The sequence below is a fragment of the Manihot esculenta genome, chromosome 15, assembly GCF_001659605.2.
Source record: "Manihot esculenta cultivar AM560-2 chromosome 15, M.esculenta_v8, whole genome shotgun sequence".
In the NCBI taxonomy this organism is placed as follows: Eukaryota; Viridiplantae; Streptophyta; class Magnoliopsida; order Malpighiales; family Euphorbiaceae; genus Manihot; species Manihot esculenta.
Window position 1 is genome coordinate 9,837,119 of NC_035175.2, and position 25,431 is coordinate 9,862,549.

A 25,431-nucleotide genomic window follows, 5' to 3' on the forward strand; every position below is an offset into this window, starting at 1 on the left:
AAAATTCTATAGTTTAGTTTTCGTAATTTTTTTTGTATCTTTTTTTATTTTATTTAAATAAACGTCTTTTATTAAATGTTCTTTATTAATTATTTGATAAAAAAAATTAATGTATTTTTTTTCCCATTTTTAATCATGTGAAATTATAAAATTGAGAAAAATATACTATTTTCAAATATCAGTGGAAGGGATTTCAGTTGGATAGATTTAATAAGATTAAATTATTAAATTTTTTAAAAATAGAAATATATTTAAAGGGTATTGAATAAAAAATTTAAATATTTACAATAATTTATACTTATATTTAACATTTTTAATTTTAAATAATAAAATTATTTTTTTTCAAGTGAATTTAAAAAAATTAATGATAAATTATAATAAAATATTTAAAATTTTATTCAATTAATAAAATAGTTTTTAAATGTATATTTTTTATAATAATAATATATTTTTATTAGTTTTATTATTTACTCTATTTTTATTTTTATATAATAGTATATATTATTTAAAATATAAAGAAGTAAAATTTTACGATTTAAAATAATATAATTTTTTATTTAGAATTTAATTAATAAAAAGTAAAATTTTTAAAAATGTAAAAAATATATAAATAATTTATAATATTGAATATAAGTATTTTAATATATATTATTTACATATGATATTTTATAATATGAATTTATTTATAATAAATATTTATAACATTTTTAATATTACATCTAATAAATATAAAATATATTTAATTTTAATATAAAATTTAATTAAAGATTATATATTTTCTTAATAATATAAAATTTTAAAAAGTATATTGTAATTTGTCATTAATTTTTTAAATTTAATTAAATCATTTTAGTTTCAATTATAATAAATTGAAAAGATTTGATTTGATTATTTAAAATTAAAGTATTGAATATAAATATATATTAATATATATTTAAATTTTTTGATTCAATATTTCTTATTAATATTATATAGATAGACGGAAAAAAATTACTCGACATATTTTTTTTTCTTTCAATTACTCTGTTTATTTTATTTTTATTTTGAAAGTGTTATGTTTAGTTAACAATAAAAAGATGGTAAAGTGTATAATTGGAAGGATGATTAGGACGTCGCTTTGGGAGGTGTATCCGCATCACCGCACAAAATGATGATAATCATCTTCGTAGGAAAACGCACAAGTAACAAATTCTTTCCAGCAGAACCAGGAAAAGAAATCACTGACATCAAAAGCCCATATATCAATCCACTGCAACTCCCAGAGTAGATAATCTAAATTATTCACACAGCATCTCTCCTCTTCCTCCTCCTCCTCCTCCTCCTCCTCCTCCTAACTATTGGCACTTGCACTATCTTCATCAATGGCGTCTTCTAGGAGATCTCTCCAGTGTTTATTGAGCAGAGTTTGCAGGGAAACTAGGAGAAACTATGGTGCTCTTCCTGAAGGAACCACTCCTTCCTCTTCTCAACAACTCATCAGCTTGGAGTATGAATTCAGCGCCCACAAGTAATCTCGCTCTTTCTTTCATCCTCTGTTCGTTCCATTTTAAATAATTCTTATCTATTAATCTTAACTTCTCAATTCCTTCTCTTCTTTCACTTTATGGGATTTCGCTTTTCAGTTGATTGCTTGTTTAAATATATGTTTTTTTTTTGGTGAAATATATTGAACTTGCTTTTTTCTTTGTTCGACGTAGTTACCATCCAGTTCCTATTGTGTTCTCTCAGGCGAAGGGTTCCTCGATATGGGACCCTGAAGGCAACAAATATCTAGATTTTCTTTCAGCTTATTCAGCAGTTAATCAGGTGATTACTATGCCTGTTCAATTATGGCCTACAGGTGGAAAGTTTTTCTGCAGTTTCTCCACTATGATAGAATACAAATTCCTGCAATATGCAATGCATGCCTCGTAGTTTTTGGTTGATGGGTTGGAGATGGAGAAGAATTACCCTTGTAGCTTCCTTTTGCAGGGACATTGCCATCCAAAGATAATGAAAGCATTACAAGACCAGGCAGAGAAGCTTACTCTGAGCTCTAGAGCCTTCTATAATGATAGATTTCCAATATTTGCAGAGCACCTGACAAGCATGTTTGGCTATGACATGGTACTGCCAATGAACACTGGAGCTGAGGGTGTGGAAACTGCTCTCAAGTTGGCTAGGAAGTGGGGTTATGAGAAGAAAAATATCCCTAAGGATGAGGTAATGATTTCAAACACCTTTTGATATTATACGGTCTTTTTTTTTTTGCAGTCTTCTCTTCATATCAATTATGTGCAGAGACTGTTCTTGGTGTGCCTGGTTCAGTTTGTCCAGTATCAAGCATGTTAGTTAATAAATGGAGATTGACAAATAGAAAGAGAGACAAGGAAAAATTTCATTTGTAAAATTTCACGTGCCTATGTTGAATTCTACAACCAACTGAAAGGTATATGGACTTGTTATATGCTAAAAAATTCCTCAAGGATCATGAGCAACAAAATGATTTTAGTTTGACTTGGTTCAATTCATTTTCTATGTCAAAATTCTTATGAGTGTGCCTTCTATTAATTGATCTAAAAAACAAATGTTTGACTTTGACCTTGTAAATTTTCTTTTTAAGCCATATCAGCAAATGGGCTTTTGTTTGACCAAATAAATTTTTTTTTGTGTTCAGCCCAATAAACTTAGATAACAGATGATGAAGCGTCTGTGTTTCTCATCGTTTGATACAACTAAATTAAATTTGTACAAGCAATTGAAAAGCTTTTCTCTAGTGCAATGGTAGAAGTCTTTGTTTTGAAACTGCTAGGAGGTAAGTTTGAACGTTGGGACATAGGAATAGCTGCTTTATACATAATAAATAACTGAAGGTCAAAATCAGTTCTATATTTTCAATTGTTGTGCAGTGCTTTGGAATTGGGCTATGCCTTTTCACAAGCTACTTAAAAAGGAACTTCAGAGTTGCTGTTTGATGAACGTAGGGTTTAGAATTCATTGCTACTGAGATCAATTTGTTTAATTGCGTTAGTTGAACAAATAATGGCTGTGATTAAACAGCTGTGAGGACTATCTCACTAATGGTGCTTAAAAGTGAATTGTATTTGATTTTGGTGGGATTTAAGATTAATTATTGTGATATGCATTTTGTTTTGGCATTTAATCATGGCCTAGAGCTCATGCAATAATTATAAGTTTAAGAGAATGCAAAATTTTGTTAACCCTGTTAGTCAATCTTTATATATCTTAAAATGATTCAAGGGATCTTAGTGCATAGCAATGTAGATCAGAACTATGTAGAGAGAGATTTGACACATCTGTCAGCTGTTGCTGTAAATAGTCTTTATTCAAACCCACATGCTCAAATGACATAGAAGCCCCTCTCCTTTGGACTCCGGATTTAAAAAAAAAAAAAGACTAGTGTTTTCTAAGGTTTGATGATTTTTTCAACTCCCTTATGATTATGTAAACCCTGATTATTGTGTATGAATATGTGATTCCATGGTTTAAGATGGCAGCATATATTCTTGCTCTAATCATTAAGATTCTGTTTATTACTTTCCATTGCCTTCCCTCGAATATCTTATTGTTGTTCTTCAATTTTATCAAATAAAAAATGTTTTGCTCAAACTATGCTATGCAGGCCATCATTGTCTCTTGTTGTGGCTGCTTCCATGGCCGTACATTGGCTGTCATCTCTATGAGTTGTGACAATGAGGCAACTCGAGGGTTTGGACCATTGTTACCTGGACATCTTAAGGTTGATTTTGGTGATGAAGTTACGCTTGAGAAAATCTTTAAAGGTGCGAATAAACCAAATTGCTTTTAATAATTTGATGATTGTTGTTCCATTTGCATTGTTCTTTATTCTTCCTAATGCGTGCCATCCTATGTATCATTAATTCGTTATAATCTTCACTTTTGCTTTATTTGTATTGCTTTAATTTTTGTGAGCAAGAAGGATATGTGAATGTGTTTAAGGCACGCTCATAACTTCACACTGCTGTGGCTTGCAGAAAGAGGAGATCAAATAGCTGGATTTCTTTTTGAACCCATCCAAGGAGAGGCAGGGGTATGTGTTTTTTGGAACTGAACTAAATAATTTTTATGTGACATGTCATGGTTTTGGCTTGTCTATATATTCACACTTTCAAAGTTATCACTGAAAATGGAAATTAGTGGTCAGCAACTGTCTGATAAAATCTTCTGGATTCTTGAAGGGGCCTAATGGTCTCAATCTGCACTTGTTTTGCCTAATTTAATTTGTTCTTATAGACATAAAATTTTCAATAACATTCTCATTCTATCGAACCTTGAATTCCTGGGGAATAGGAGAGTGGTTGCTTTGTTCTCCTCCCCCCAAACCCTAGTATTTTTTGTGGAGGAGCCAATTCTCCTGCTTCTCAAATCGTACCTTTAGGTTTACTTGGGAGCTACCTTAACTACTCTTCTCTCTTTTCATGTAGGTTATAATTCCCCCAGATGGTTACCTGAAAGCTGTAAGACAACTTTGTTCAAAATATAATGTTCTAATGATTGCTGATGAAATTCAAACTGGCCTAGCACGTACAGGAAAAATGCTGGCTTGTGATTGGGAACAAGTTCGTCCGGATGTAGTAGTAAGGCTCTTTTGTCTTCCATTTAATTTTATGTGTTTCCCAAGCATTCAATGTGAACATATTTTCTGTTCCTCATTCTATATTAACTAGGATATTTTGTTCCTTAATCTACATTGAACACATGATTGTCTGCAGTAGGTAAAATTCCAAATTAGCTCAGATGAGGTAAACTTTCCATGCTGTATGGGGAAAACATGTTTGCCTACATCAGTGGGTGACTCGTTATTCCATAAAAATGGTTTACAGGTTGATTGCTGTTGATTTTTATAAATGTTGTGTGTTGGTTTTAGAGCAGTTAGTTATTCACATTCAGTACAGGCATGCATGAAGGAGATGTGGTCTACTATCAGCACCAAAAGTGTGTGGTATTGAATTAGAACAAGATATAGTAAGACTAGCTATAATTGGTTCCACATTGACCTGTGTTATATTATTCTGCATTTTTTATTGCAAGTCTCTAGGTTGGGAGTGACCAATTTTATATGAACACTAATTATTATGGTAACTCAACTATATTAAAAAATTTTCTTGTGCGAGTCCATATCTAAAACAACTCCATCCGTGGTTCTGCTCAGATACTAGGAAAAGCATTGGGTGGTGGAGTAATACCTGTAAGTGCGGTGCTGGCAGACAAAGATGTAATGCTTTGTATTCAACCAGGAGAGCATGGAAGGTAGGTCGTTCTAGTTATGTGCATGTATTTTAGTATGTATTGTGATCTGTCTTTACCCTGCCAGTTATTTGTAGTTTTCTGATGTTTTGACTATCTTCAGTGTGTTGCTTTTGGGGGGGTTTTCTTACAAAGCTCTGGTGTTTTGTTTGTTATTCTCAGCACATTTGGGGGAAATCCTTTGGCAAGTGCAGTTGCCATTGCCTCACTAGATGTGATCAAAGATGAGGGGCTGGCAGAGAGGTATTGTATCATTTCGATAAAGATATCAAAGTTTTTTGAGGAAGAACTGATTCTTTATAAATGGTTGGTCTTTGTAATTGAAATTATCAGAAAATTGGAGGATATAGAAGCTTGTACGAACTCAGACCTGATTTTGGTATTAAGAAAGTTCAATAGATTTGTTTGTTGAAGTGCATATCAGGTGTTATATTTTGAGAAACACAACTTGCTCAATTTATTTCATTCTGTTTTTGATGTTATGTATTCATATTAGTTCTAATATAGAAGCCAGTCCTCTAGTGAATTATCTGGAGTGTGATGCCATGGAAAAAAGAGCATTAGACATAAAGGACATTACTTATCCATTTTCATCTCTCTTTTGTTTTCAAAATTTTCTTTTTGGAACAACTCGTATATATTGACTTCTCTTTTTTTCCAATTCTGCAGATCCGCCAATTTGGGAAAGGAACTTATGGATCAGCTACTTAAGGTTCAGCAGCAGTTCCCAGACTACATTAAGGAAGTTCGGGGAAGAGGTTTGTTCAATGCTGTGGAGTTCAATAGCAAGACTTTGTTCCCCGTCTCTGCCTATGATATTTGTCTGAAGTTGAAGGAGAGAGGAATTCTTGCTAAACCCACACATGATACTATTGTCCGGTTAACTCCACCACTCTCCATAAGGTAAGGAAGATTGGAAGCTTAAATTTTTGTTCATGAATAATCTCATTTCTTAATGACTTTTCACGAATGACTAGAGGAATCAACAAAAATTGCTGACTTGTTGAAGTGAGAAGGTGCTTGGATTTTGCTGGTGCAGTATGAGCAATAACCATGATATCATGCAGTCGCTTTAGGCCCTTGAATAGGATTCTTGAGACCTATTCAAACCTTATACAGACAATTTATACATGCTTGGGCCATTAATCCATATTGTAGGCCAAGTTAGGCTACTGAAGATTAGGATATTTGGACCTATTCAAAACCTCATTGACAATTGTATCTTTTTTCTACAATTGTATGACTTGATATAAGTGTTGTATTTTCAGTTTGGATGAACTGCGAGAAGGCTCAAAGGCGCTGCATGAAGTTCTGGAGCATGATTTACCGAACATGCGGAAAGCCAAACCTGAAAAGGCTTCTCCGCCAGGTTCTACAATATGTGACCGTTGTGGGAGAAATTTGTATGCTTCTTGCGATTGAGACAGTATGAGAAACGATGGGCATGTTTCAAGGGGATTACACTCAATACTTTTGTCTTATACCCCAGCGTACATTTTGTACTTCTATTATGCAGCGATGGGAGGAATAATAACAAAAGCAGTAGCATTTATCTCTCGTTTTTCTATTCTAGGTTTTCTGGGAATGTTGTCTTTTAGACATTATTTTATTTGAGGGAACTTGAACAGCATTATGTAATCTACCATAATGCACTTCTTCTAGCACACCACATCCACAAGTTCGTGAACCATCGATGAGCTAGATTCATGAATTACATGTCACGCCGAGTACATCATAGGAGGTACTCTCTAGTCTAATTACACCATATTATTGTGTCCAACTTAGAATTAAGTCGTGATATCTGTGAAAAATGAACCGTTTTTTATTTTTTTATATTTGGCAAATCAAAGAGATAGATATAGAATCTCCTCCAGAAAAGAAAAAAGAAACAAGATTGTACTTCTCTGTATGGTTGTACGTCTCTGTATGGTTTTGACTTTTGAGGGCAGCATAGCTTGAATAGCTGTCCAGTAGCAAGTGGAAAGAGGAAGGTAAGGTGAAATGGGCAAAAATATGGGATTGAGGTGCATTAAATTTCCTTCAGCTTGGAATAGAATCCTATCTGATACAAAGTGGAATTGATTCCCTATGAGATAGTAATACCATTTTTTTTTCTTTTTTCGGTGTGTGCATGTACTTGATGAGTATGTACGTACACCTAGAGAAAGGGTATGTACATGTGCATACACGTGTGTGCATACATAGGCAAACTCATCTCTGTAAGTTGGGACATTGCTGAAATTTTGATAGTGTGATCTCTTCTGGGTTTGTCACGCAGCACATGCTTTCTTAATGGGAGCAGCTGGTTGATTTGCATAACTTTGTGCAGTGGTGGTGATATTTTGTCTTTAACTAAGATTAAGAGGCATGAATTTTGAGCAGATAGCTAAGCAACCAGAATCAGATTCAGGTATTATTGGGAATGCCAAGGTACTTTAGTTTCTTATCCCTTGAAGAATACTATTTCTTTAATTTCTCCTCCTCCCCTTCCTTTGAATTAAACAAATATATCCTTCTTTATTCTTTATCATTTTTTTTCTTGTCTTGTGGGATAAAACTGGGCCACATGCGTGTGCTTGAATGGGTTCATTTGTTTACAAAAACAAATATTATTATATATTGATTGAAGGAGCCACAATATTCAGAAAAACTTTTGGTGATTTCTGTTTAATATAACTGGAATTTAAACTTGAAACTTTTAATACCGTTGAGCTACAGTTGTTTGTTTAATAATTTTTTGTGGTTTTGTAATTATATATCACGAAACAGCTGCTTCTTATTATTTGATATACTTACATGTAAAAAAAAAAAAAAACTCATGAGCAGGCTGCCTTATTAGGAGCTCATCTTATTAATATTATAATAGTAAATGTGGCCCACCAAAATAAATAAATAATGAGTGTGTATGTTCATTTAAACCCTAGCTGGACATCATTATTGTTTACTGGAAAATTAAGGCTCAGCTGTTAGAGAAAATTTGTCAAAATTAAGCAGACTGGGTATTTAAAAAATTAATTATTAGTTCTTTTAGTTTCATTAATTTTGATTAAGAAACAAATTGGATTTCAATATGCTAGATAGAGTAATTAATTCCCAAATTTTAACAGTAATGATGAAAGCTAAAAAGGTAAAAGGGCAGCTCACCTGTCTTAGCTTTTAAGACTAACAACCTAAGACCTTGGTATCTTAACCACTCTTTCATGTGAAATGTCATCACATCATTTACTATACTTTGAAAAAAAATAATTGTAATAATTATGTTAAGTGGGACCCACATTTATCTAATTTAAGATGGACCATTGTCAATATATGCTACTTCATTGATGCCTCTTTAGAATGGTTGTTAGGAAGTTGACAAACAAAATTTTTTCAATAATATTATTTTAAATATTATATTCAATTTAATGTTAAATTAATTTTTAATATATTCTGCTTAATACATTTAATAAGGTTTTTTTGGCAGCAACAGTATTAAAACTCCCCAATAATATATCTTATGAATTATCCATTTCTAGTTTTTTTTTTCTTTTAATTATTGTATTTGAAATGAAAATTTTTACTTTTTTAATTTAAAAATTGTCATTTTAAAAAAATTTAAATTATGCGTAATTTGATAAAAATTAATTTAAATTTTATTTTACAAAATGAATTATTTTAAATGAAGGGTATATATTAACTTCAAATTCAAATTTCGTAGTAAAAAGTTTGGTTGTTTCTTCCACCAAGAATGGGCTCTTTTCTTGAAGTTCACATAAATTTTTTTTTTTTTAAATTAAGATTATATATTTCTAATTGAAAGTATTACTCTAAGTTAGCCTTCAGCTTTGTATCTTTTTAGAAAAACTCTCTTTTTTATAATAATAATAAAAAAAACGAATGCATAAACCTTTATATCTCATGTTTTAATAAATTACCAATTCAAAAATCAGATATATTCTTTTGAAAAAAAAAAATAATAAAAATGAGAGCATAAGCCATGTACTTGGGTATATACAATGTACGGAAATAATACTATGTAAATATGTTCCATATGATTTGCTTGAAAAAATTATTGAAAAGTGAACCCTAGAAAACGGAAATCAAGAACACATGCATCAACGTGTGTTAATTTTAATTAATTGAATTATTTTGATTCCTTAATTGGATCTTAAACCCTAATGCACATGACATTTGATACCCATATGGGATACAATTTATTTATTAATTTAATCCTTCAAGAACATGCATTAAAAAGACAACAGAATTAGCAATCATAATATAATTAAATGCATTGTTGTTGAAGTGATTGTTTTTTATATATAGAAATATAATAATGGAAATAATTAAATGAGTATTATCTTTGTAAAACCCTTAGGGATAAAGTAATTTAAAATTAATGAGGTCACTAGTAAATTTAATTTATTTTTATCTTAATCTTAATAAAGATTAAATTAATGCCTGAAATATTATTATTAAAAATATGAAATGCAATATTGGTAGAAAATCCAAAAATCGAAGACCACAAATGGGCTTTGAACCTCAAATTTAATTGGCAAATTTGTGGTGAAATATGGGCTTTGAACATCAAGGCCATACCTTATTATCATCAAATCACAACCACAACTCCTTGCCCTTGCCCTTGCCCTTGCCCTAGCCCTACCTACTCCCTCTACTTCCCTTCCTACTTTCCTTTACATTCAATCAACGACTTGTTTGGTTGAATCAAATTATTTTTGTTTGAAATTTTGAGAAATAAATTTAGGAGAAGCTATATAATAAATATAATTGTAGACTAATTCGCAAATGTGAAGATGATACCATACGCCATACTAGCTGGGCCAAAAAGCTTGATATTCTGCGGTTGTATATATTTTTTGTTTAGTAAAGTTTTTGCTATCTATAATAAAAATAATATTTTATTAATCCAAACTAAATTTTACAAAAATTTTCTGTTTAATTCTGGTTTTTTTAGAAAGAGGGAAAATGGGAAAATAAGAATGAAATAAAGTCATATATAATATATTTATTTTTAATATAAAATTTAAATTAAAAGAAAATGTATTTTAAAAATATAAAATTTCAAAGGTTATATTATATTTTGCAGTTAATTTTACCGTATTCAACTTAATTTCTTTATTTATAATCATTTGAAATTAAAAATATTTTAACTTAAAATTTTAAATATAAATATAAATTAATATAAATATTTAGATTTTTTTTTTTTTTCTAAATAGAAGAGGACGCATCTTTTCCCCCCTTTCCTCTTTTCCTTTACGCGCACGATAATATCCTCTCAGTCTTTCTCTCTCTTCGTGTAAAGACAAAACCGTGGATCTATCTCCTCCCACCACTGCCTTCCTCTTCCTTCTCCTCCTCTTCTCCTTCTCTCTCTCTCTCTCTCTCTCTCTCTCTCTCTCTCTCTCTCTCTCTCTCTTTCTCTGCGCCTTGCCATTTCTTGTAGCTCAGAAACTTTGGTTCCCTCTATTTGGGCTCTTTTCTCTTGCTTGAGATCTGCCCTTCTTCATCTTCTTCTTTGCAAATCCCAGATCTCTTCTTTTTTTTTGTTTTTCCTTGTTTTTTTTTTTCAAATTTCTTCTATAATTTCCTGAACATGACGTCCTTCCGCTCAGATCCGACCTCCAGAATCTACCCGGAGCCCGAGTGTCTTTCAATCGACCACTTTGACCGCCTTCCTGATTCCCTCCTCTTGCTTGTGTTCAACAAAATCGGAGATGTCAAGGCGCTCGGCCGATGCTGCGTCGTTTCACGCCGCTTCCACTATCTCGTCCCGCAAGTAGATAACGTTGTCGTTCGTGTTGACTGCGTCATTTCCGATGATGACCCTTCTACTTCCTCTTCCTCTGACAAATCTCGGTCCTCTAGTTCGTCTTCTGGGCTCTCATCCATTTTCCGGTTAGTGTTTTGTGGCATTGTTAAGCCGTTCCAGGCTCTCGGTCAGCTGCTTGGACCCAGGAGAGAGATGTTAAACTCTTGCCCTACGCGGAATGGGTTTCTTCCCTCTTCCTCATCGAGCTCTGTGTCGTCGTCTTCACTTTCCGTTGGGAACGAGGACGATGGACAAATGGATCAGGGCGGTGTTACCCATCATTCCCCTACTCAGGTTCTGAAGAATTTTAACGAAATTCGGTTTTTAAGAATCGAGTTGCCTAGTGGGGAATTGGGAATTGATGATGGGGTGCTTTTGAAATGGAGGGCTGATTTCGGATCTACCCTTGATAATTGTGTGATTCTAGGTGCTGCTTCGGTCATCAACAATGGGCATAACAAGAGTTGCCCTGTCTTGCAAGAAAATGGCTCTGATGGGGCTTGTGGGAATGCTAATAACCACTTCCACAACAATGGTGGTAGTGGGAATGGCGGCGGTGATGATAATGGGAGCATACCTGAGTCATTTTACACCAACGGGGGCTTGAAGTTGAGGGTTTTGTGGACTATTAGTTCCTTGATTGCTGCCTCTGCGAGGCATTACTTGCTTCAACCCATAATAGCAGAGCACAAGACTCTTGATAACTTGGTACTGACTGATGCTGATGGGCAAGGAGTGCTGTGTATGAATAGGGAACAATTGGAGGAGTTGAGGGTGAAGCCTCTATCAGCTTCATCTGCATCGAAGAGGACGCTTGTGCCCGCCTTAAATATGCGACTTTGGTATGCACCCCACTTGGAATTGCCTGATGGAGTTGTGTTGAAAGGTGCCACTTTGGTTGCTATTAAACCGAGCGAGCAGTCTACAGCCAAGAAGGAGGTCTGTGATGTATCTTGGGTCTCTACTGCTTTTGAAGAGCCTTATGGTACTGCCGTAAGGATGCTGGTTAAGAGGAGGACTTACTGCTTGGAGATGAACTCATTCTGAAGGTAGCAAAAGGTAGCAAATGGGGCTTAGGTAATTTTGCAAATCTGCAGTAATACCTTATAAGATCTTTGATGCTCACTCCATACGAGGTTAATAGCATTTGATTTCTCTGTTTCTTGTGTGATTAGAAACTTTGACTAGGGACTGGTGATCGAAAGCATGCCACTTACATATGCAACTTCTCAGTTTTGTCATACGTGTATGCTTTTTTTTTTTTGTTTGGGTGGGGGGTGGTGGTTTATGTGTATATGCCATTTACATATGCCAATTGCTGCTTGTAATGAGTGTTGGCAAATTGATCTTAGAAAAATGGGTATTTTTGTGTATATTGAAGAAATTTGAAGTTGGAGAATCTAACCAAGTTTTGTCAATCAATACTATTACATTATTTATCAATTGAAAGGTTCAACTGAAAAGCTGCAAACTTGTTATGTGCCTTTTCTGGATTGCGCATGCATAACTTCACTTGGATGCCTGTTGTGTGATTGTAATGTTTAGTTATTTCTCGTGAATTACCTGCATAAAGCAATTACTTTTGGTTTAAAAATATATGATGGCTTTTCAGGGAAAGCTTGAATGTTTTGGGAGAAGGTGAATGTGCAATTTCTTTTCAGAGTGGAGAATCAGAAACGTTCCTTTGCACTTGGCCTGAAGTGGGTTAGCTGCTCCATGGAGATGAAACGTGTCCTGCTACCATGACACCCATCCTCGGTCCATTATTCACTGCAGTGATTCTGCTATATGTGCTTAAACTGAGAATTGAAATGCATCTGCTGCTTGTTTATATTGAGGCATATGCTTGTAAGGGTGCACACATGCAACTAGGTGAATGTTGTAAGAGTTTTGAGTTTGTTATCATTTACTTCAATCCATAATCTCTACATGTGAAAATTGTAGGTATAAATATGTTGTGCTTATATTACACTTTTGAAGTCAGTTGAGCAATGTAGTTTGAATTAACCCTGAAACTCTCACTCACTCACTCTCTTTTGTAAATTAATGCTAATTGGCTTCTTCAATAATTCCCTTTTTCTAAAAGGATTTTATCAGTTGGTGTGATGCTAAATATCCCAACGTATTCATACCAATGATGGAAACTTGCATTTATCTCGGATGATGATAATTGTGGATGAGTTACAGGAAAAATATGCTTATTGCTGAATTAGTTAAGAGTAGCTGAAATGCGGTGAATGATACCCCATTTATTCAGGAAATGGTGATGCGAAATACCCTTAAGATTGTTAGTGATGGTACAAGGAAATTTTTTGAAACTTGAACTATCAAATATTCTCAAGTTGTGATTCAAGAATCAAGATTTCATGGCAATGCTTGACAATCCACGCTATGATAGCTGATTTATCTTCCATCATTCTGTTTGGTTTCCCAAAGCAATATGCTGTCTATTTATATGCCCTGGTCTTTTGCATTTCACCAGCTAAGTTTTGAGTTTTGGCCTCCGGCAATATTGTGCTGGTATGGAGGCTTCTCCAGGCTGTCAAGAGAAAAAAAGTTCCTTTGTCATGTAATGTTGCGTAGATAAGGATAATGAATCAGAAGCCTCAGTTTCTTCTACTTTAGAGTAGGCCGCACGTTTATGTTTCAAATGCAGAGTATTTTCCCTCTTGTGAAGGAAGCAGTTCATCAGCATTGTGTCTTCAAGATACAGGCTGCGATTTCCCATCTGGAAAATAAACAAGGCGGGTGCTGAGCAGAAGATTCAAGTTCTGCTGGTTGTCACTTGTTAACTTACGATAACAATTGATCATAGCCATGGGGATACATGCCTTGAAACTTTATTCACCGGCATCGTTGGCCTCTTGCCTAAATTATTATTGATTTTCAACCGAGGGTGATGGTGGAATTCTCTCTCATTTTACCAAGGTGCTTGAAAGGTCCCATCTTTTCTCTTGTATTCGGTTTAATTTTCTCTTTTTCCAGCAAAACTATCGCGCTATTTAGCGAATTAACAAAATTACCGCAGCATTATTTTGATTTATTGAGCAGCGAAAGAGCTGCATATTTAATCAGCAAAGTGCCTACAAAGGAAGTGCTTTTTGTTTCATTCCTCTGTATATTATTTCTACGCAATTTTTTTATTAAAGAAAAAAGAGTACGGCACTCACTTTCAGTTCAACAAGTTGCAGTTTATTAATATGAAGCTGCTATGGCATGCCATGAATTGCCGATGACCAACATGCTTTTAGCCTCTGAATCTTTGAGAATTACATCTCTAATGTCCTTTTGATTATTGGAGGGCCCCAAGCACTCTAAAACTCCATCATTATGTGCTTAATTATCATTATGTGGCTACAAAGATAATGATCTTCATAGCTACTAGGATCTTCCACTACTAAAGGAATTGTGTCGCACAGCCTGTGAAGCTACAGGATCTGATTTTTGCCCATAAAGAACTCATCTAGAAGCTTGTTTTCCCCTTTACCTATGGATTTTTTTAAGCAGCACATATATTTTATGGACCTGAACACTTCCACAGGCAAATGGTACATCCCCACGTCATAAAACATGAGACACAGAGAATGATATGTCTATGGTATGATTGTTTATCTATTGCAGACTTTTTTAATATCAACTGCTACCCACAAGCATTATAAATTTTCTTCTGTGCATTCTTTTATCAATTAATTAGCTGGTTCTTCTTCTACCTTTATCTGTTGATCACATGATAGATCCAAGCTTTGATACAACACACGTGAAGAGACCTGGACTCGGTTAACCTTTGACTTTGTGCAATATGATTTTATTGGTCTTCTTTTTCTTGCTCTGTAGCTTTGTTTATATCAGCAAATAATCACTTTCATAATTGGGAATGTAACAGTTGGCTTAGCATCTAATTCTTTTCTATTATTATTATTATTATTTTTCCTTTAAAAAGCAGAGGCCTCAAGTGGAGAATTATATGTGAGGAACAGATATGGTATAGCAAAGGCCCACATGTTTATTCATTAGCCGGCAGTGGTTGTGATAGGTGAAGTAGTGGAAATTATAATTAAAATCACTAAGCAAAGCAATACATGTTATTTTGTGAAAAATTTTTCATGATGGTTTCTCCCACGCTCCTGTCATAAATTTGGCGTGAGTAAGAGAATTGAGTTCATTGATCTGAGTTACTGAGCTGTAGCTCATATACAAAGATCACAAGGCTCATGTGTTCTATAACAAATTTACAGCAACTAATAGTTCTCTAACTAAATAAGTTAGACTAACTAATTCAGCTCTTGATACTCTTCCTCAAGTTGAATATATATATTACTTATGTTCAACTTACTCAAAACTGTAAAATTGATCCTGTATTCATCCTTTGCTAAGCTTCTGGAGATAGTTCTTTGACTTTCAGCTATTCAAAGAATTTCAAGAAAAACACAAAAACTTTCAAGAAAAACACAAAAACTGTAAGAATCAGAAAGCTGCCAGCTTGCACCTTATTCCACATTTTTTCGGTAATTCCCACATCTTGCAATGCATTCCACATTTTTTCGGTAATTTCCACATCTTTCTGGTAATTTCAAATTGTATTTCGTGCTAGTACGAAATTACTAAATAGCTTGAATTAACTATTTTGGGTCAAATAAAAAATGAATCTAAAAATTATTTGGATTAGTTTGGACCGGACTTTTTCCAAAACAAAGCCAAAAGACACAACCTACCCAATCATTATCAGAGTATGTAGCCATCATCAACTCTAAATTTGCAGCTAATCAAAGAGTTTCCAAGAAAAACACAAAAACAAACCAAAAAACCTTGTTTCTGCACAACCTACCCAATCATTATCACAGTACGTAGCCATCTTCAACTCTAAATCTGCAGCTAAAAACAAACCCTACACAGAAGCACCTTATAAGCTGCATTCAAATATATTTATGAAGGCTTGTTTATAAACTGAGAAAACATGTATACTGGTCTAGTCATCTAAATATACATAATTTGCCTATAACCGTCTGTAAACAATAGGACCTGGAAGTGCATTTGCTATTCTATATAACAATTTTGTATTTACTTCAAAACAAATTGAACTTGGTTTAGCACCCAAAACTCCATATTCCTCTAAGAGTTTTAATATAAATTTCCTCTGAGGCACAAAATCTCCTTACTAGACCTAGCCACCTCAAGGTCCAAGATGAAATGTGACTGTAAGCAGACCTTGAATTGATCAATTAACTACTTGTTGCTACTGCCTATTATAGTATCAACATAAACCAATGCAACAATAGTAAATAATGAATAGTCATATTCAGACTGAATAAAGCCTGCTTTCAACAACTACTTGGTAAACTTGAGATTTCATTGTCTTAATCTTGTTTCAAGTTATATAATGACTTTTGAAGCTTGCAAACAAGCTTTGACTTATCCCCAAACCATGCCATTATCATCTACTGCTGGTTTCAAGGATTAGATTTGAATTACAATATATGCTCAATTTGCCCAACCCATCTAACATAAAATAACCTATTCAATTTGTTTTAGAACTTTTGAACACAACCCATCTGAACTCAAAATAATTAATTCATAAGCCCTTCTATGTTAATTATCCTCTTAGTGCTTGATTTTGTAATGTCCACATCATCCAGATATTTATTCTCTAGATTACTCTCATGTCCAACCATAATAAGTGTCTGGTGCAACCACCCACGTCTCTGTACATAACTAAAAGCAATAAATTAATTTAAAAAAAAAAAAAGTCATGTCTACATATGCATTCAAGGGCATTAAATATCTAAGACTTTCAATTATTACAACTGAACTTGAAAAATGTATGAAAGATTGTCATTTCCTGTTGAGGGAAGATGAATAATGGTGGTGATCATAGAAGCATTTAAGTCTGAATTAGCTTCCAAGAGCTCAAACTAATGGTATAGACAATTTCAGAATGATCATTAACAATGGGAAAAAAAGAATCACTTCAAACGAATTGTTTTACATATTTCAAAAAAACACACGACTGCTTTTTGCACGCATACATAACATGCATCCTGACATATGAGAATGCAACCTGAACCCACTTCAAAATGGATAAAGCTCAACACCAACACTTTAGCTAAAGCTGCATCTCCCATTGCCAGGCTTATGCTGGCTTGCCATCTTTGCTTTCCTGCATCAAAATTTTACCAATTCTGATGATATTTGTGCATTCAAATATGAATAATTATGTTTGCACAGCAGTGGATACACAATTGGCAAAGTAGGATAAAATGAAAGATTCATGAAATGACAGTATGACACTTGCTAAAACATGTAGATGCTATTTATGTCTATGGTCTGCAGTGAATGCAAATTATAAAAAAAATCAAACAGTTAGAAGCAGTGAAACACTTCTTATTCAAGAAAGCCACAAGGGCAACCGTTTCTTTCCTACTTTTGATAGGGATCAAAGGAAACAAGTTTTTATGCTGAATACCTATGGTATGCTCCATTGACGGAGCTCCTAGTTGCCTCTAATTTCAGCAGTACGTCATCCTGATCTTCCTTCTTTTGCAGCAAAATCTTCAGCTACTGACAGCGGAAGTTGGCAAACAATTGACAAAAAAGTGGTTGAAGAACTCCATACACTTTCTAGACGAGGAATTTACCATTAAATTGGAAAACTAAGCCTGTGAAGTTATCTCCCAAGTCTCCAGCTAACAAGCCTCTTTGTTTTTTTAGGCAAAGGGACGAAGTGTGTTTTCAAGTTAAGAGTAGGGAAAATGAAGCCATAACGCTAAAACAAGAATATCCAGAACACATCACCATGTTATACATATGTAGCTGTATCCAGATGCAGTTCTCATTCTGTAAATGAATGAAATCAGAATCAACGTTGCCAAACCAACATACATAAAACAAACAGCAAGAAATTCCCTACGAGTATCTTCGTGGAAATTTTTAATCCCGCAGAAATAAGCAAGCAATAATATTTATGTTTTAAAAAAGAAATTAGTTGTTGGTTACCTGAATTACTGATCTCCTACATTGTAACAACGTCATTGCTCTATTCTTTAATTACAGTAAGGCAATACCTAAATTATCAAATTTTTTCAAACACAAAATTTTATATTTAGAATTATATAATAGCTAAAACATTTTAATACAAAAGGAAATAATTTTATCAATAAAAAGTAGTAGATAGCAAAATTCTATCAAATGATTAACTTTTTGTCCCATCTAGCTTGATTAGTCTCTCAACTATTCCTATATCTTCTTGGAAAAAAGAAAAAAAAAAAAAAACTATTCCTAAATCTTAAGAAAATGAACATAAAGCAGATTTGATTTAATTTAGCACTAAAACTGCTTTGAGTTAATCGTCTAAGTTTGTATATGACTTCAAATTTTAGAATGACTATTATATTGTTATTAAGGTAAAATTCATTATTAGTGATTAATTGAATTTGAATTTTTATAAATTTTTTTTATAAGAGTATATGAAAAACTATTATTTTAATAATAAAGTACGTAGTTTGATTAAAAAAAATAATAATAATAATAATAAAGTACGTAGAGAAATGTGTATTTGTCATTAAAATTATGCTTCAACACGTTACTGATTGCATTAAATAAATACTCCATTCATTTCATAATTTGTTCACTTTATTTTTTAAATATATATATTTTTTAATTATACACATTTTAAAAATAAAATAAAATAAAATTATGATAATCAATTTATATATTAATCAATTTATATATTAATCATATATAAAAAAAATAATAATAATTCTGAAACAATCTAAAATAAAAAATTATAAAAATTATAAAATAGGAAAGTACAAATTTTATATTAAATAAATTTTAATAATTACTCTTTTCATTCCATAATTTTTTTTTACTTTAACTTTTTTATATAAATTAATAAATGATAATTATTTTAGTTAAATGATAAATCCTTTTCTACTGACTTTCTAATTACACTTATTTTCAATATAAAATAAAAATATTAATTTTTATTAAAATAATAAAATCATAGAAAAATAATAAAAATAAAATAAAAATAAAATTAAATTAAATAGAATTATACTAATCAATTTATATCACTAATTATAATATAAAAAAGAAAAATAAATAATATTTTGAGACATTTAAAAATAAATAATTGACAAATATTATGAAGTACTATTTCAGAAAATTTGATATTTGTATATATAGGCTCATACATATTTAACTTTAGTATTTAATTCTTTTATATAATTCAAACTCATGTACTTCATTCTTTTATCATTTGATAAATTATCATAAGATACCACAATTATGTCAAACCCTATTAATTGATCCTCAACGTTTAAAAGGCAACTAAAATGCTCCATTTTTATTTTCTTAAAAAAAACAATTTTCAGAGTTCAACGACTAAATGCTAACGTCTAAGGGAAGAGAAAAAAAAATCTTCAAAAAATACCCTCATTGTGTCCGTCCCCTATTTCTCTCTCCCCTTGATGGTCTCTCTCTCTCTCTCTCTCTCTCTCTCACTATTTTCCCTCTCCCTCCTCAGCCTAAGTTGCTCTCAAGTAGCCACGACCCTCCACCACCAATTTCTAAAAACCTAGGCCTATCCGTTGCTATTCATCTATGTCCATGGCATAATGTAGCTATTTTTCTTGCCTACCTCAGAGAAGGGTAATGCCTCAGCAAGGCACGTACCTTTATTAATTTTCTCTTTTTTTTAAAAAAAAAATAGACATTGTTAGGTATGTACACCAATCTGATCTACGATTTACACACTTTAAAAATTATAATAAATTTTAATACTCAAACAGTATTCAATATTCAATTAATAATTTTGATACATAATCATAGTATTAATGTGTCAAATGGAATTATTTGTTTAGACCTTTTCGGAGAAAAAAATGGTGAAGCTTGCTTTTGTTTTGTTTTACTATTGATTTTAGAAGTCAAGAGAAGCCCTAGTCACAGCCAAAATGAGAATAGCAATAATCTCATAAGTTTGTCAATTAAGTGAATTTACATCACTGGAAGGTTGGATGCGGCCATGATTTTCCTATATATGTTTTCTAGGCGTTAGAAAGGGGTAAAATTTCTCCAATTTAATAAATGTGTATTATATATTTATCTAACATCACACTTTTAAATTTTTAGAATAAAAATGACAAATAATTTAGAATTAAAAAAATCTCTAAAACAGTATTTTATGGGATGGAGGTATTATATTTTTAATTAAATTTTGTATAAATTTATTACTGTATAAATTGCAACTTGTATTTGAGACACTCATTTTTCCTATTTCCTATGTTTTTTAACGTTTGATAGGTCAGCCTACGTGCATGGAGCAGCATAGCAATTTGTTGAGTCATGTAATCAATTCAACTAAAACCCTAAAAGCTTGCAAGAACCGACATAGCGCCGAATTAGTGTCATGTGGCCCAATTATACAGGCGAAAAAGAATGGGGATTCTAAAGCTCATTAAGGTTAAACCTTTATTATTCCAGTCAGTGCCAAACACACATAGTTGGGTCACAGAGACTAACACCTGGCCAAGATTGCAGATGTTAAGGAGAAGGGAACCACAAAGAGAACAAACAAGGAGACAGCCTTCCGACTCCTATTCACTGTAATCCACGCACGAATCATGTAAAGACAATATAATACATAACACCCATGAAAATGAACCCAATGGCTATCTTACTTTATGATTACCAAGAAAGAAAACTTTAAAGAATTCATGGTTAGTTTTACTATGCAATGCACGTCTACCCAAAAACCAGCACAAGACAGGGAAAATGAATATCCATAACAAAAGGCAAGCCAAGAAAATGCACATGATTTAGGACTAATCTATACAGTAGGAAGAATAAAGATAAAACATGGAGACTGGACATTTTTGGCTTACCAGGAAAAAGATGGAAGGTTTCCAAACAGTTTTCAGTTCTTCCCTTTGCCTTTCTGGTCAGAATGCCTGCTTCCATCTCCGTAGCAGAGCTGCGACCCAGGTGGTGGGAACTGATGTTGGTGATGATGCTCCAATTGTGGTGGCGGTGGTCCAACTGCACCAATGAAAAAAGGTACATTTGTTGAGCCGTCTAAGGGAGAAGACGAATACCTCTGTAGGTGAGGCAAAAGAGACGGTGATGATGAATTGGACTGAAGGGTCCCCCTATTGAAACCAGCTAGGCCAGAAGAGATGGTGAAGTTCAGATTATAGTCCCCACCGGGACCCGACTGTGTTGTGGCCACTGGGATCAAATGATCGGAAAGGAAAGGAAAATGCTGCAATTGCTCCTGGTGATGCTCTCCCGTGAAATGAAATGGAGGGATCGACATTGACATTGCTTGCGGGATTGAATTCCCCAACTGGATTTGCCCTGAAAACCCAGAAGGATGGTGGGTTGTCCTCGACGAGGACGGCCCTAAAAGCTCCGTACCAAAGTAGTCCATAGGAGTCAAGGGCCATTGCCTCGCCGGGACTGCCTTGTTGTGAAACAAGTTAGCCTCAGAACCAGAAGGACTAGTAGTAGTAGCACCATCGTTGTTGCTGTTGTTATTTCTTACGCTACTAATCCCAGCTGTTAAAAGCTCAGTAAATGTGGAGCTTTGAGAAATGGGGTTCATGTTCTGGTGATGGGCAATGAGTGATTCCTTATCTTTCTCTTTCTCCTTGGCAGCTCTTTCCCTTGCTCTCCCGCGAGCCTCAGCACGGTTAACGCGAATATCGGACCTGGAAAGTGAGAGCCCTGACCCCTTGCTTGTGTCTGAAGCGCTACTGCAAGTAGATTTAGACAATGAAAGACGCTGGTTCTGGTTCGGGTTAAAATTGGGGTCTTCGAGCTCCACATCAGCTGAATCAGGACCTCGTTCAGGACCATCACTGGTTCTTTTCTCATCGCTTAATTGCTTTGGAGTGTCAGGGAAAGAACCATTGAGCGAAGGGAGTTCGTTTATTGCATCTGCAGCTGCTTTAATCAACCATTCTACAGCTTTGCTTGGTTGATCATATCCTAACCGATCTTGGAGATCGTAGAATTGTATTGCAGTGGTCACAGATAACCGCACCCTTCGATCCCTTAGACCCTTTGAGGTCCATACCTTGCTGTGTCGATCTTTCCCACCGGAAGCCCTAGAAACCCTAATTATGCGTGACGAGTGGTGCCACCCACGAAGCCGATTGGCGCTGCCGGCATCGCCACCCGCACCGCTGGCACCACTAATGCTTCCACTGCCAAGATTAGGCCTTTTTCGCTCTCCATCTTCTTCGTCATCTGGGTATTGGTGTTCACCGCTCCCTTTTTGGCCTATTCTGCTATTGTCATTTCTGCCATTACCAACTCTAGAGAACTTACAGGGTTGTGTCTGAATCTCCTCCACCTCCATAGCACTTTCATTCCTTTGTCAAAACAAGAACTCAAAACAACAAAGACCCTTCAAAAATTTCTCCGCTTTCCTTTTTTCTAGCTTTTGCTTCCCTACTAGCTAGATAGCTAGCTTTCTCACTTTTTGTACTACGGAGAGAAGGAGAGCTGAATATGGGGTGTGGGTTTCTAGAGGAAGAGAAATGAAGAGGCTAGAAGAAGTTGCTGTATCCTATGCATTGATGACGATAATTCATAAGAGTACTTTGGCTGTGTAGTGATAAAAAGACCTTTTTTTATTATTCGATAAATCACAGTCCAAGTCAGGAAAGATAAAGCCACTTCTCAGCTTCTCACTCGTGTAAGCTTTTTGCAGTTCACAGAGGTCTCTCTCTCTCAAAAGGAAAGCCTGTAATGGCAGCCTCAGCCTGCAACCAAAAACCCACCAAGTTAAACCAACCAAATACTCCACTAAATACATAAAAGCCCCAGATGGCTTAAACAGCTGCTTAAACACACCCGCATATAGATATAATAGATAGCCTGGGATCTGACTTGCTTGTACAACATCTACAGATGAACCTAAAGTCTAAAGATGATTAGCTTTAACGAAAGACGAAATAACACAAAACCAGGCCCCTACATGTGCATTTATTTTACACACATACACACAGAGATGAAAGTGGAGGTGCGAGAGATCCCTTGATCTGTGCTTTCTGCTTCAAAATAAAGCTAAAGAAGAAGCAGTAATTGGGTACGAGTTGCCGATCTAAGCCATACCCTTTTTCTTTTTATCCCTCTTTTTTATATTATTTGGTTTCCATTCAACGCCAGCTTTGACTGTCTAAAAATGGCAGACGGCCAGACACTAACTACACCACCACCTCCACCACCGCCATGGCCACCTCTAGTAACACAGGGACAATAAATGACAAAAATCATTAACTAAAACAGCATTCTAATTTACCAACAACAAGAAAGGAATAAATATATGTATATAGTTCAGGAGAACAAAAAATTAAATAATTAAAATAGCATACACTGAAGCAATGCAACAGGTGTCAGGGTCTTAAAAGATTATATTTTTCTCCTGCATTGTTTTGTCTCTCTTCTTTCCTTCTCCTGCTTCTTCTGGTCTTTTCTTCTTCACCGATTGGATGCTCAAAGATCTTTGTCTATAAGCAGCCAAAAGTGACAGATCTGTGACCCTCGTTGAAGAAGATTAATTAGCTTCACAGATCAATCCTTGCGCTGCAAAACCGAAAAACGACTAGGAATGAAAATTATAAATTTCGATGCACAATTTTGATTATATGCTATTAGTTATAAAATCATTTCTCATTTAGTTGTTAGAATAAATTCAATTTTTCTAGTGGCTGCAGACAAACCATTTGAATGTATGCAAGAGATTTATTTATTTATTTATTATTATGGTTGTTTTTCCGCCTGCAATTACAAGCTCATTAAAGAAACAAAGGGGGAAAATGAATCTCAGATCAGCTCTAAAAAGCATGAAAACAAGATAATACACGAAGATAAACAAAGGGAAAAAAATTAAATAATTTACACTTCTCAATCTTCGTTATAACTTCAATTCTGCTTTGAAATAACCAAAACAAAAGGCTGCAGATGTTAAATATCAAGCTCTATCACACGATAAGCAAAATTATAGTGATGTGCTTTGAAAAAGGAGAGAAGAATAAAGGAAGCTTTAGTGTAATTTAGCCAGAATTTGCAGCTTGAAGAATCTCAAAATCTTGGCTAGAAAATGCAAAATAAAAGAGCTAGCTTTTTTCCCCCATTTTTTCAGGTTAGTACTCACCTTTACGACAGAAAGCCGAAACAGCCCACCATGAACAGAGCTTGAACTAAAAGAAACAATAAGAGCAAAAAAAAGAAGAAAATTTAGGGTTCAAAATGAAGGAAAATGGGAAGGAAACTATGGTAGAGAAGCAAAATAGTGAAAAAAGATGAATATATATATATATATATGAAAAAGAAAGAAAAATAATAAGAAAAGATGAGGTATAGGGTCTGAACTGTGAAGTCTGAAGTGGAGAGAGCACAGAGAAGGCAGGAGTTTTTAGAGGTTGAAGCTTCTTCCTACCCATTCGAGCAATCCACCGGGCTTATCGGGAAATGACAGATACAATGCCGTTCCCACCCTTCAATATATCCTTTTCTTTTCCTTTTTCTTTTCCCCCTCCTTTCTTAACTTATTTACTCTCACTGCCACTGCCACTGCCACTGCCTTGTGCTTTTCAAATATTTTAACAATATATATATATATATATATATGAGGTTTAAAAAATATAAAATATATATATAATTACCTTAAACATGAACATCAAAGCTTTAAAACACTAAATAGATTTAAATTAAATTAAATTAAATAGACGGCAGATACCGTATCTGATCCAAATTATTTTAAACTCATTTTTTTACTTGAATTAAAATGAGTAATCTAAATTATTATATACAATTTAAATTTTTCTAATTCATTTACTAAATTTAAATCTCATATTCTTTTTTTTAATTTATAATATACTTATCGCAACTGAATCAAATATAATTGTTAAATCAATCATGAATTTTTGAGTATTGTGATTTACTAGTATTTCGGGTTCAGTTTCATCTCGTCTCACACAAATAATTTTTTTTTTCATATATCCATTATATCTATATAATTTTTCTAAATCAGTGTAACTCTAATACTGTTTATAACAGTCCGATTCAAAATGATTTAAATAATTTTAAAATTATTTTTTATTTAATTAAAAGTAATTAATTTAAATTATTTAATAATTTTAGCACAAGTCGTTGATTCTCAATTTATTTATTGAAATTGTAGTATTTATTTATTTTATAATAGATAAGATTTTTTTTATAAGAAGTTTATTGATTATATATATTTATAAACAAGCAACCATATTTTGACTATGAAAGCAGGTGTTGTTTGAAGAATTAGTTTCTAAATTAAACCATTAAAGATAGCAACAACAATTAAAAGTTCTATTCCTTTT

General features: G+C 33.6%; 3 protein-coding genes across 9 annotated transcripts; 2 read left to right on the top strand and 1 right to left on the bottom strand.

The window, feature by feature from the left end:
- The first annotated feature begins 1,036 nt into the window (after window positions 1–1,036).
- On the top strand, window positions 1,037–6,937 carry LOC110602215 (ornithine aminotransferase, mitochondrial). Of its 2 annotated transcripts, XR_002485931.2 has the most exons (11): window positions 1,037–1,507; window positions 1,698–1,806; window positions 1,972–2,202; window positions 3,623–3,782; window positions 3,996–4,051; window positions 4,446–4,598; window positions 5,174–5,271; window positions 5,431–5,511; window positions 5,938–6,171; window positions 6,537–6,746; window positions 6,777–6,937. XR_002485931.2 is itself a non-coding variant. In XM_021739677.2 (10 exons), exons 1-10 carry the CDS (start codon window positions 1,362–1,364, stop codon window positions 6,688–6,690), a joined length of 1,422 nt encoding a protein of 473 aa, XP_021595369.1. In that variant the 5' UTR covers window positions 1,037–1,361; the 3' UTR covers window positions 6,691–6,937. The 2 variants fall into 2 exon arrangements, 1 of the variants encoding a protein (XP_021595369.1); XM_021739677.2 differs by having other exon boundaries at window positions 6,537–6,937.
- Window positions 6,938–10,548: 3,611 nt separating this feature from the next.
- Window positions 10,549–13,143, top strand: LOC110601923 (F-box protein At5g46170). Of its 3 annotated transcripts, none has more exons than XM_021739328.2 (2): window positions 10,549–12,133; window positions 12,687–13,143. In XM_021739328.2, exon 1 carries the CDS (start codon window positions 10,859–10,861, stop codon window positions 12,119–12,121), a length of 1,263 nt encoding a protein of 420 aa, XP_021595020.1. In that variant the 5' UTR covers window positions 10,549–10,858; the 3' UTR covers window positions 12,122–12,133; window positions 12,687–13,143. The 3 variants fall into 3 exon arrangements, 2 of the variants coding, with proteins under 2 accessions (XP_021595020.1, XP_021595019.1); XR_002485912.2 differs by having other exon boundaries at window positions 10,550–12,210; XM_021739327.2 differs by having other exon boundaries at window positions 10,564–12,151; window positions 12,687–13,089.
- A 3,738-nt stretch (window positions 13,144–16,881) lies between these two features.
- Window positions 16,882–24,571, bottom strand: LOC110602235 (transcription factor TCP2). Of its 4 annotated transcripts, none has more exons than XR_002485936.2 (6): window positions 24,449–24,571; window positions 24,231–24,276; window positions 23,449–23,659; window positions 20,953–22,836; window positions 17,535–17,905; window positions 16,882–17,228 (listed from the first exon to the last, which is right to left on the bottom strand). XR_002485936.2 is itself a non-coding variant. In XM_021739700.2 (6 exons), exon 5 carries the CDS (start codon window positions 22,428–22,430, stop codon window positions 20,985–20,987), a length of 1,446 nt encoding a protein of 481 aa, XP_021595392.1. In that variant the 5' UTR covers window positions 22,431–22,836; window positions 23,189–23,315; window positions 23,449–23,659; window positions 24,231–24,276; window positions 24,449–24,571; the 3' UTR covers window positions 16,882–17,228; window positions 20,953–20,984. The 4 variants fall into 4 exon arrangements, 3 of the variants coding, with proteins under 3 accessions (XP_021595392.1, XP_021595391.1, XP_021595393.1); XM_021739700.2 differs by lacking the exon at window positions 17,535–17,905 and adding an exon at window positions 23,189–23,315; XM_021739699.2 differs by lacking the exon at window positions 17,535–17,905.
- Window positions 24,572–25,431: the final 860 nt, after the last annotated feature.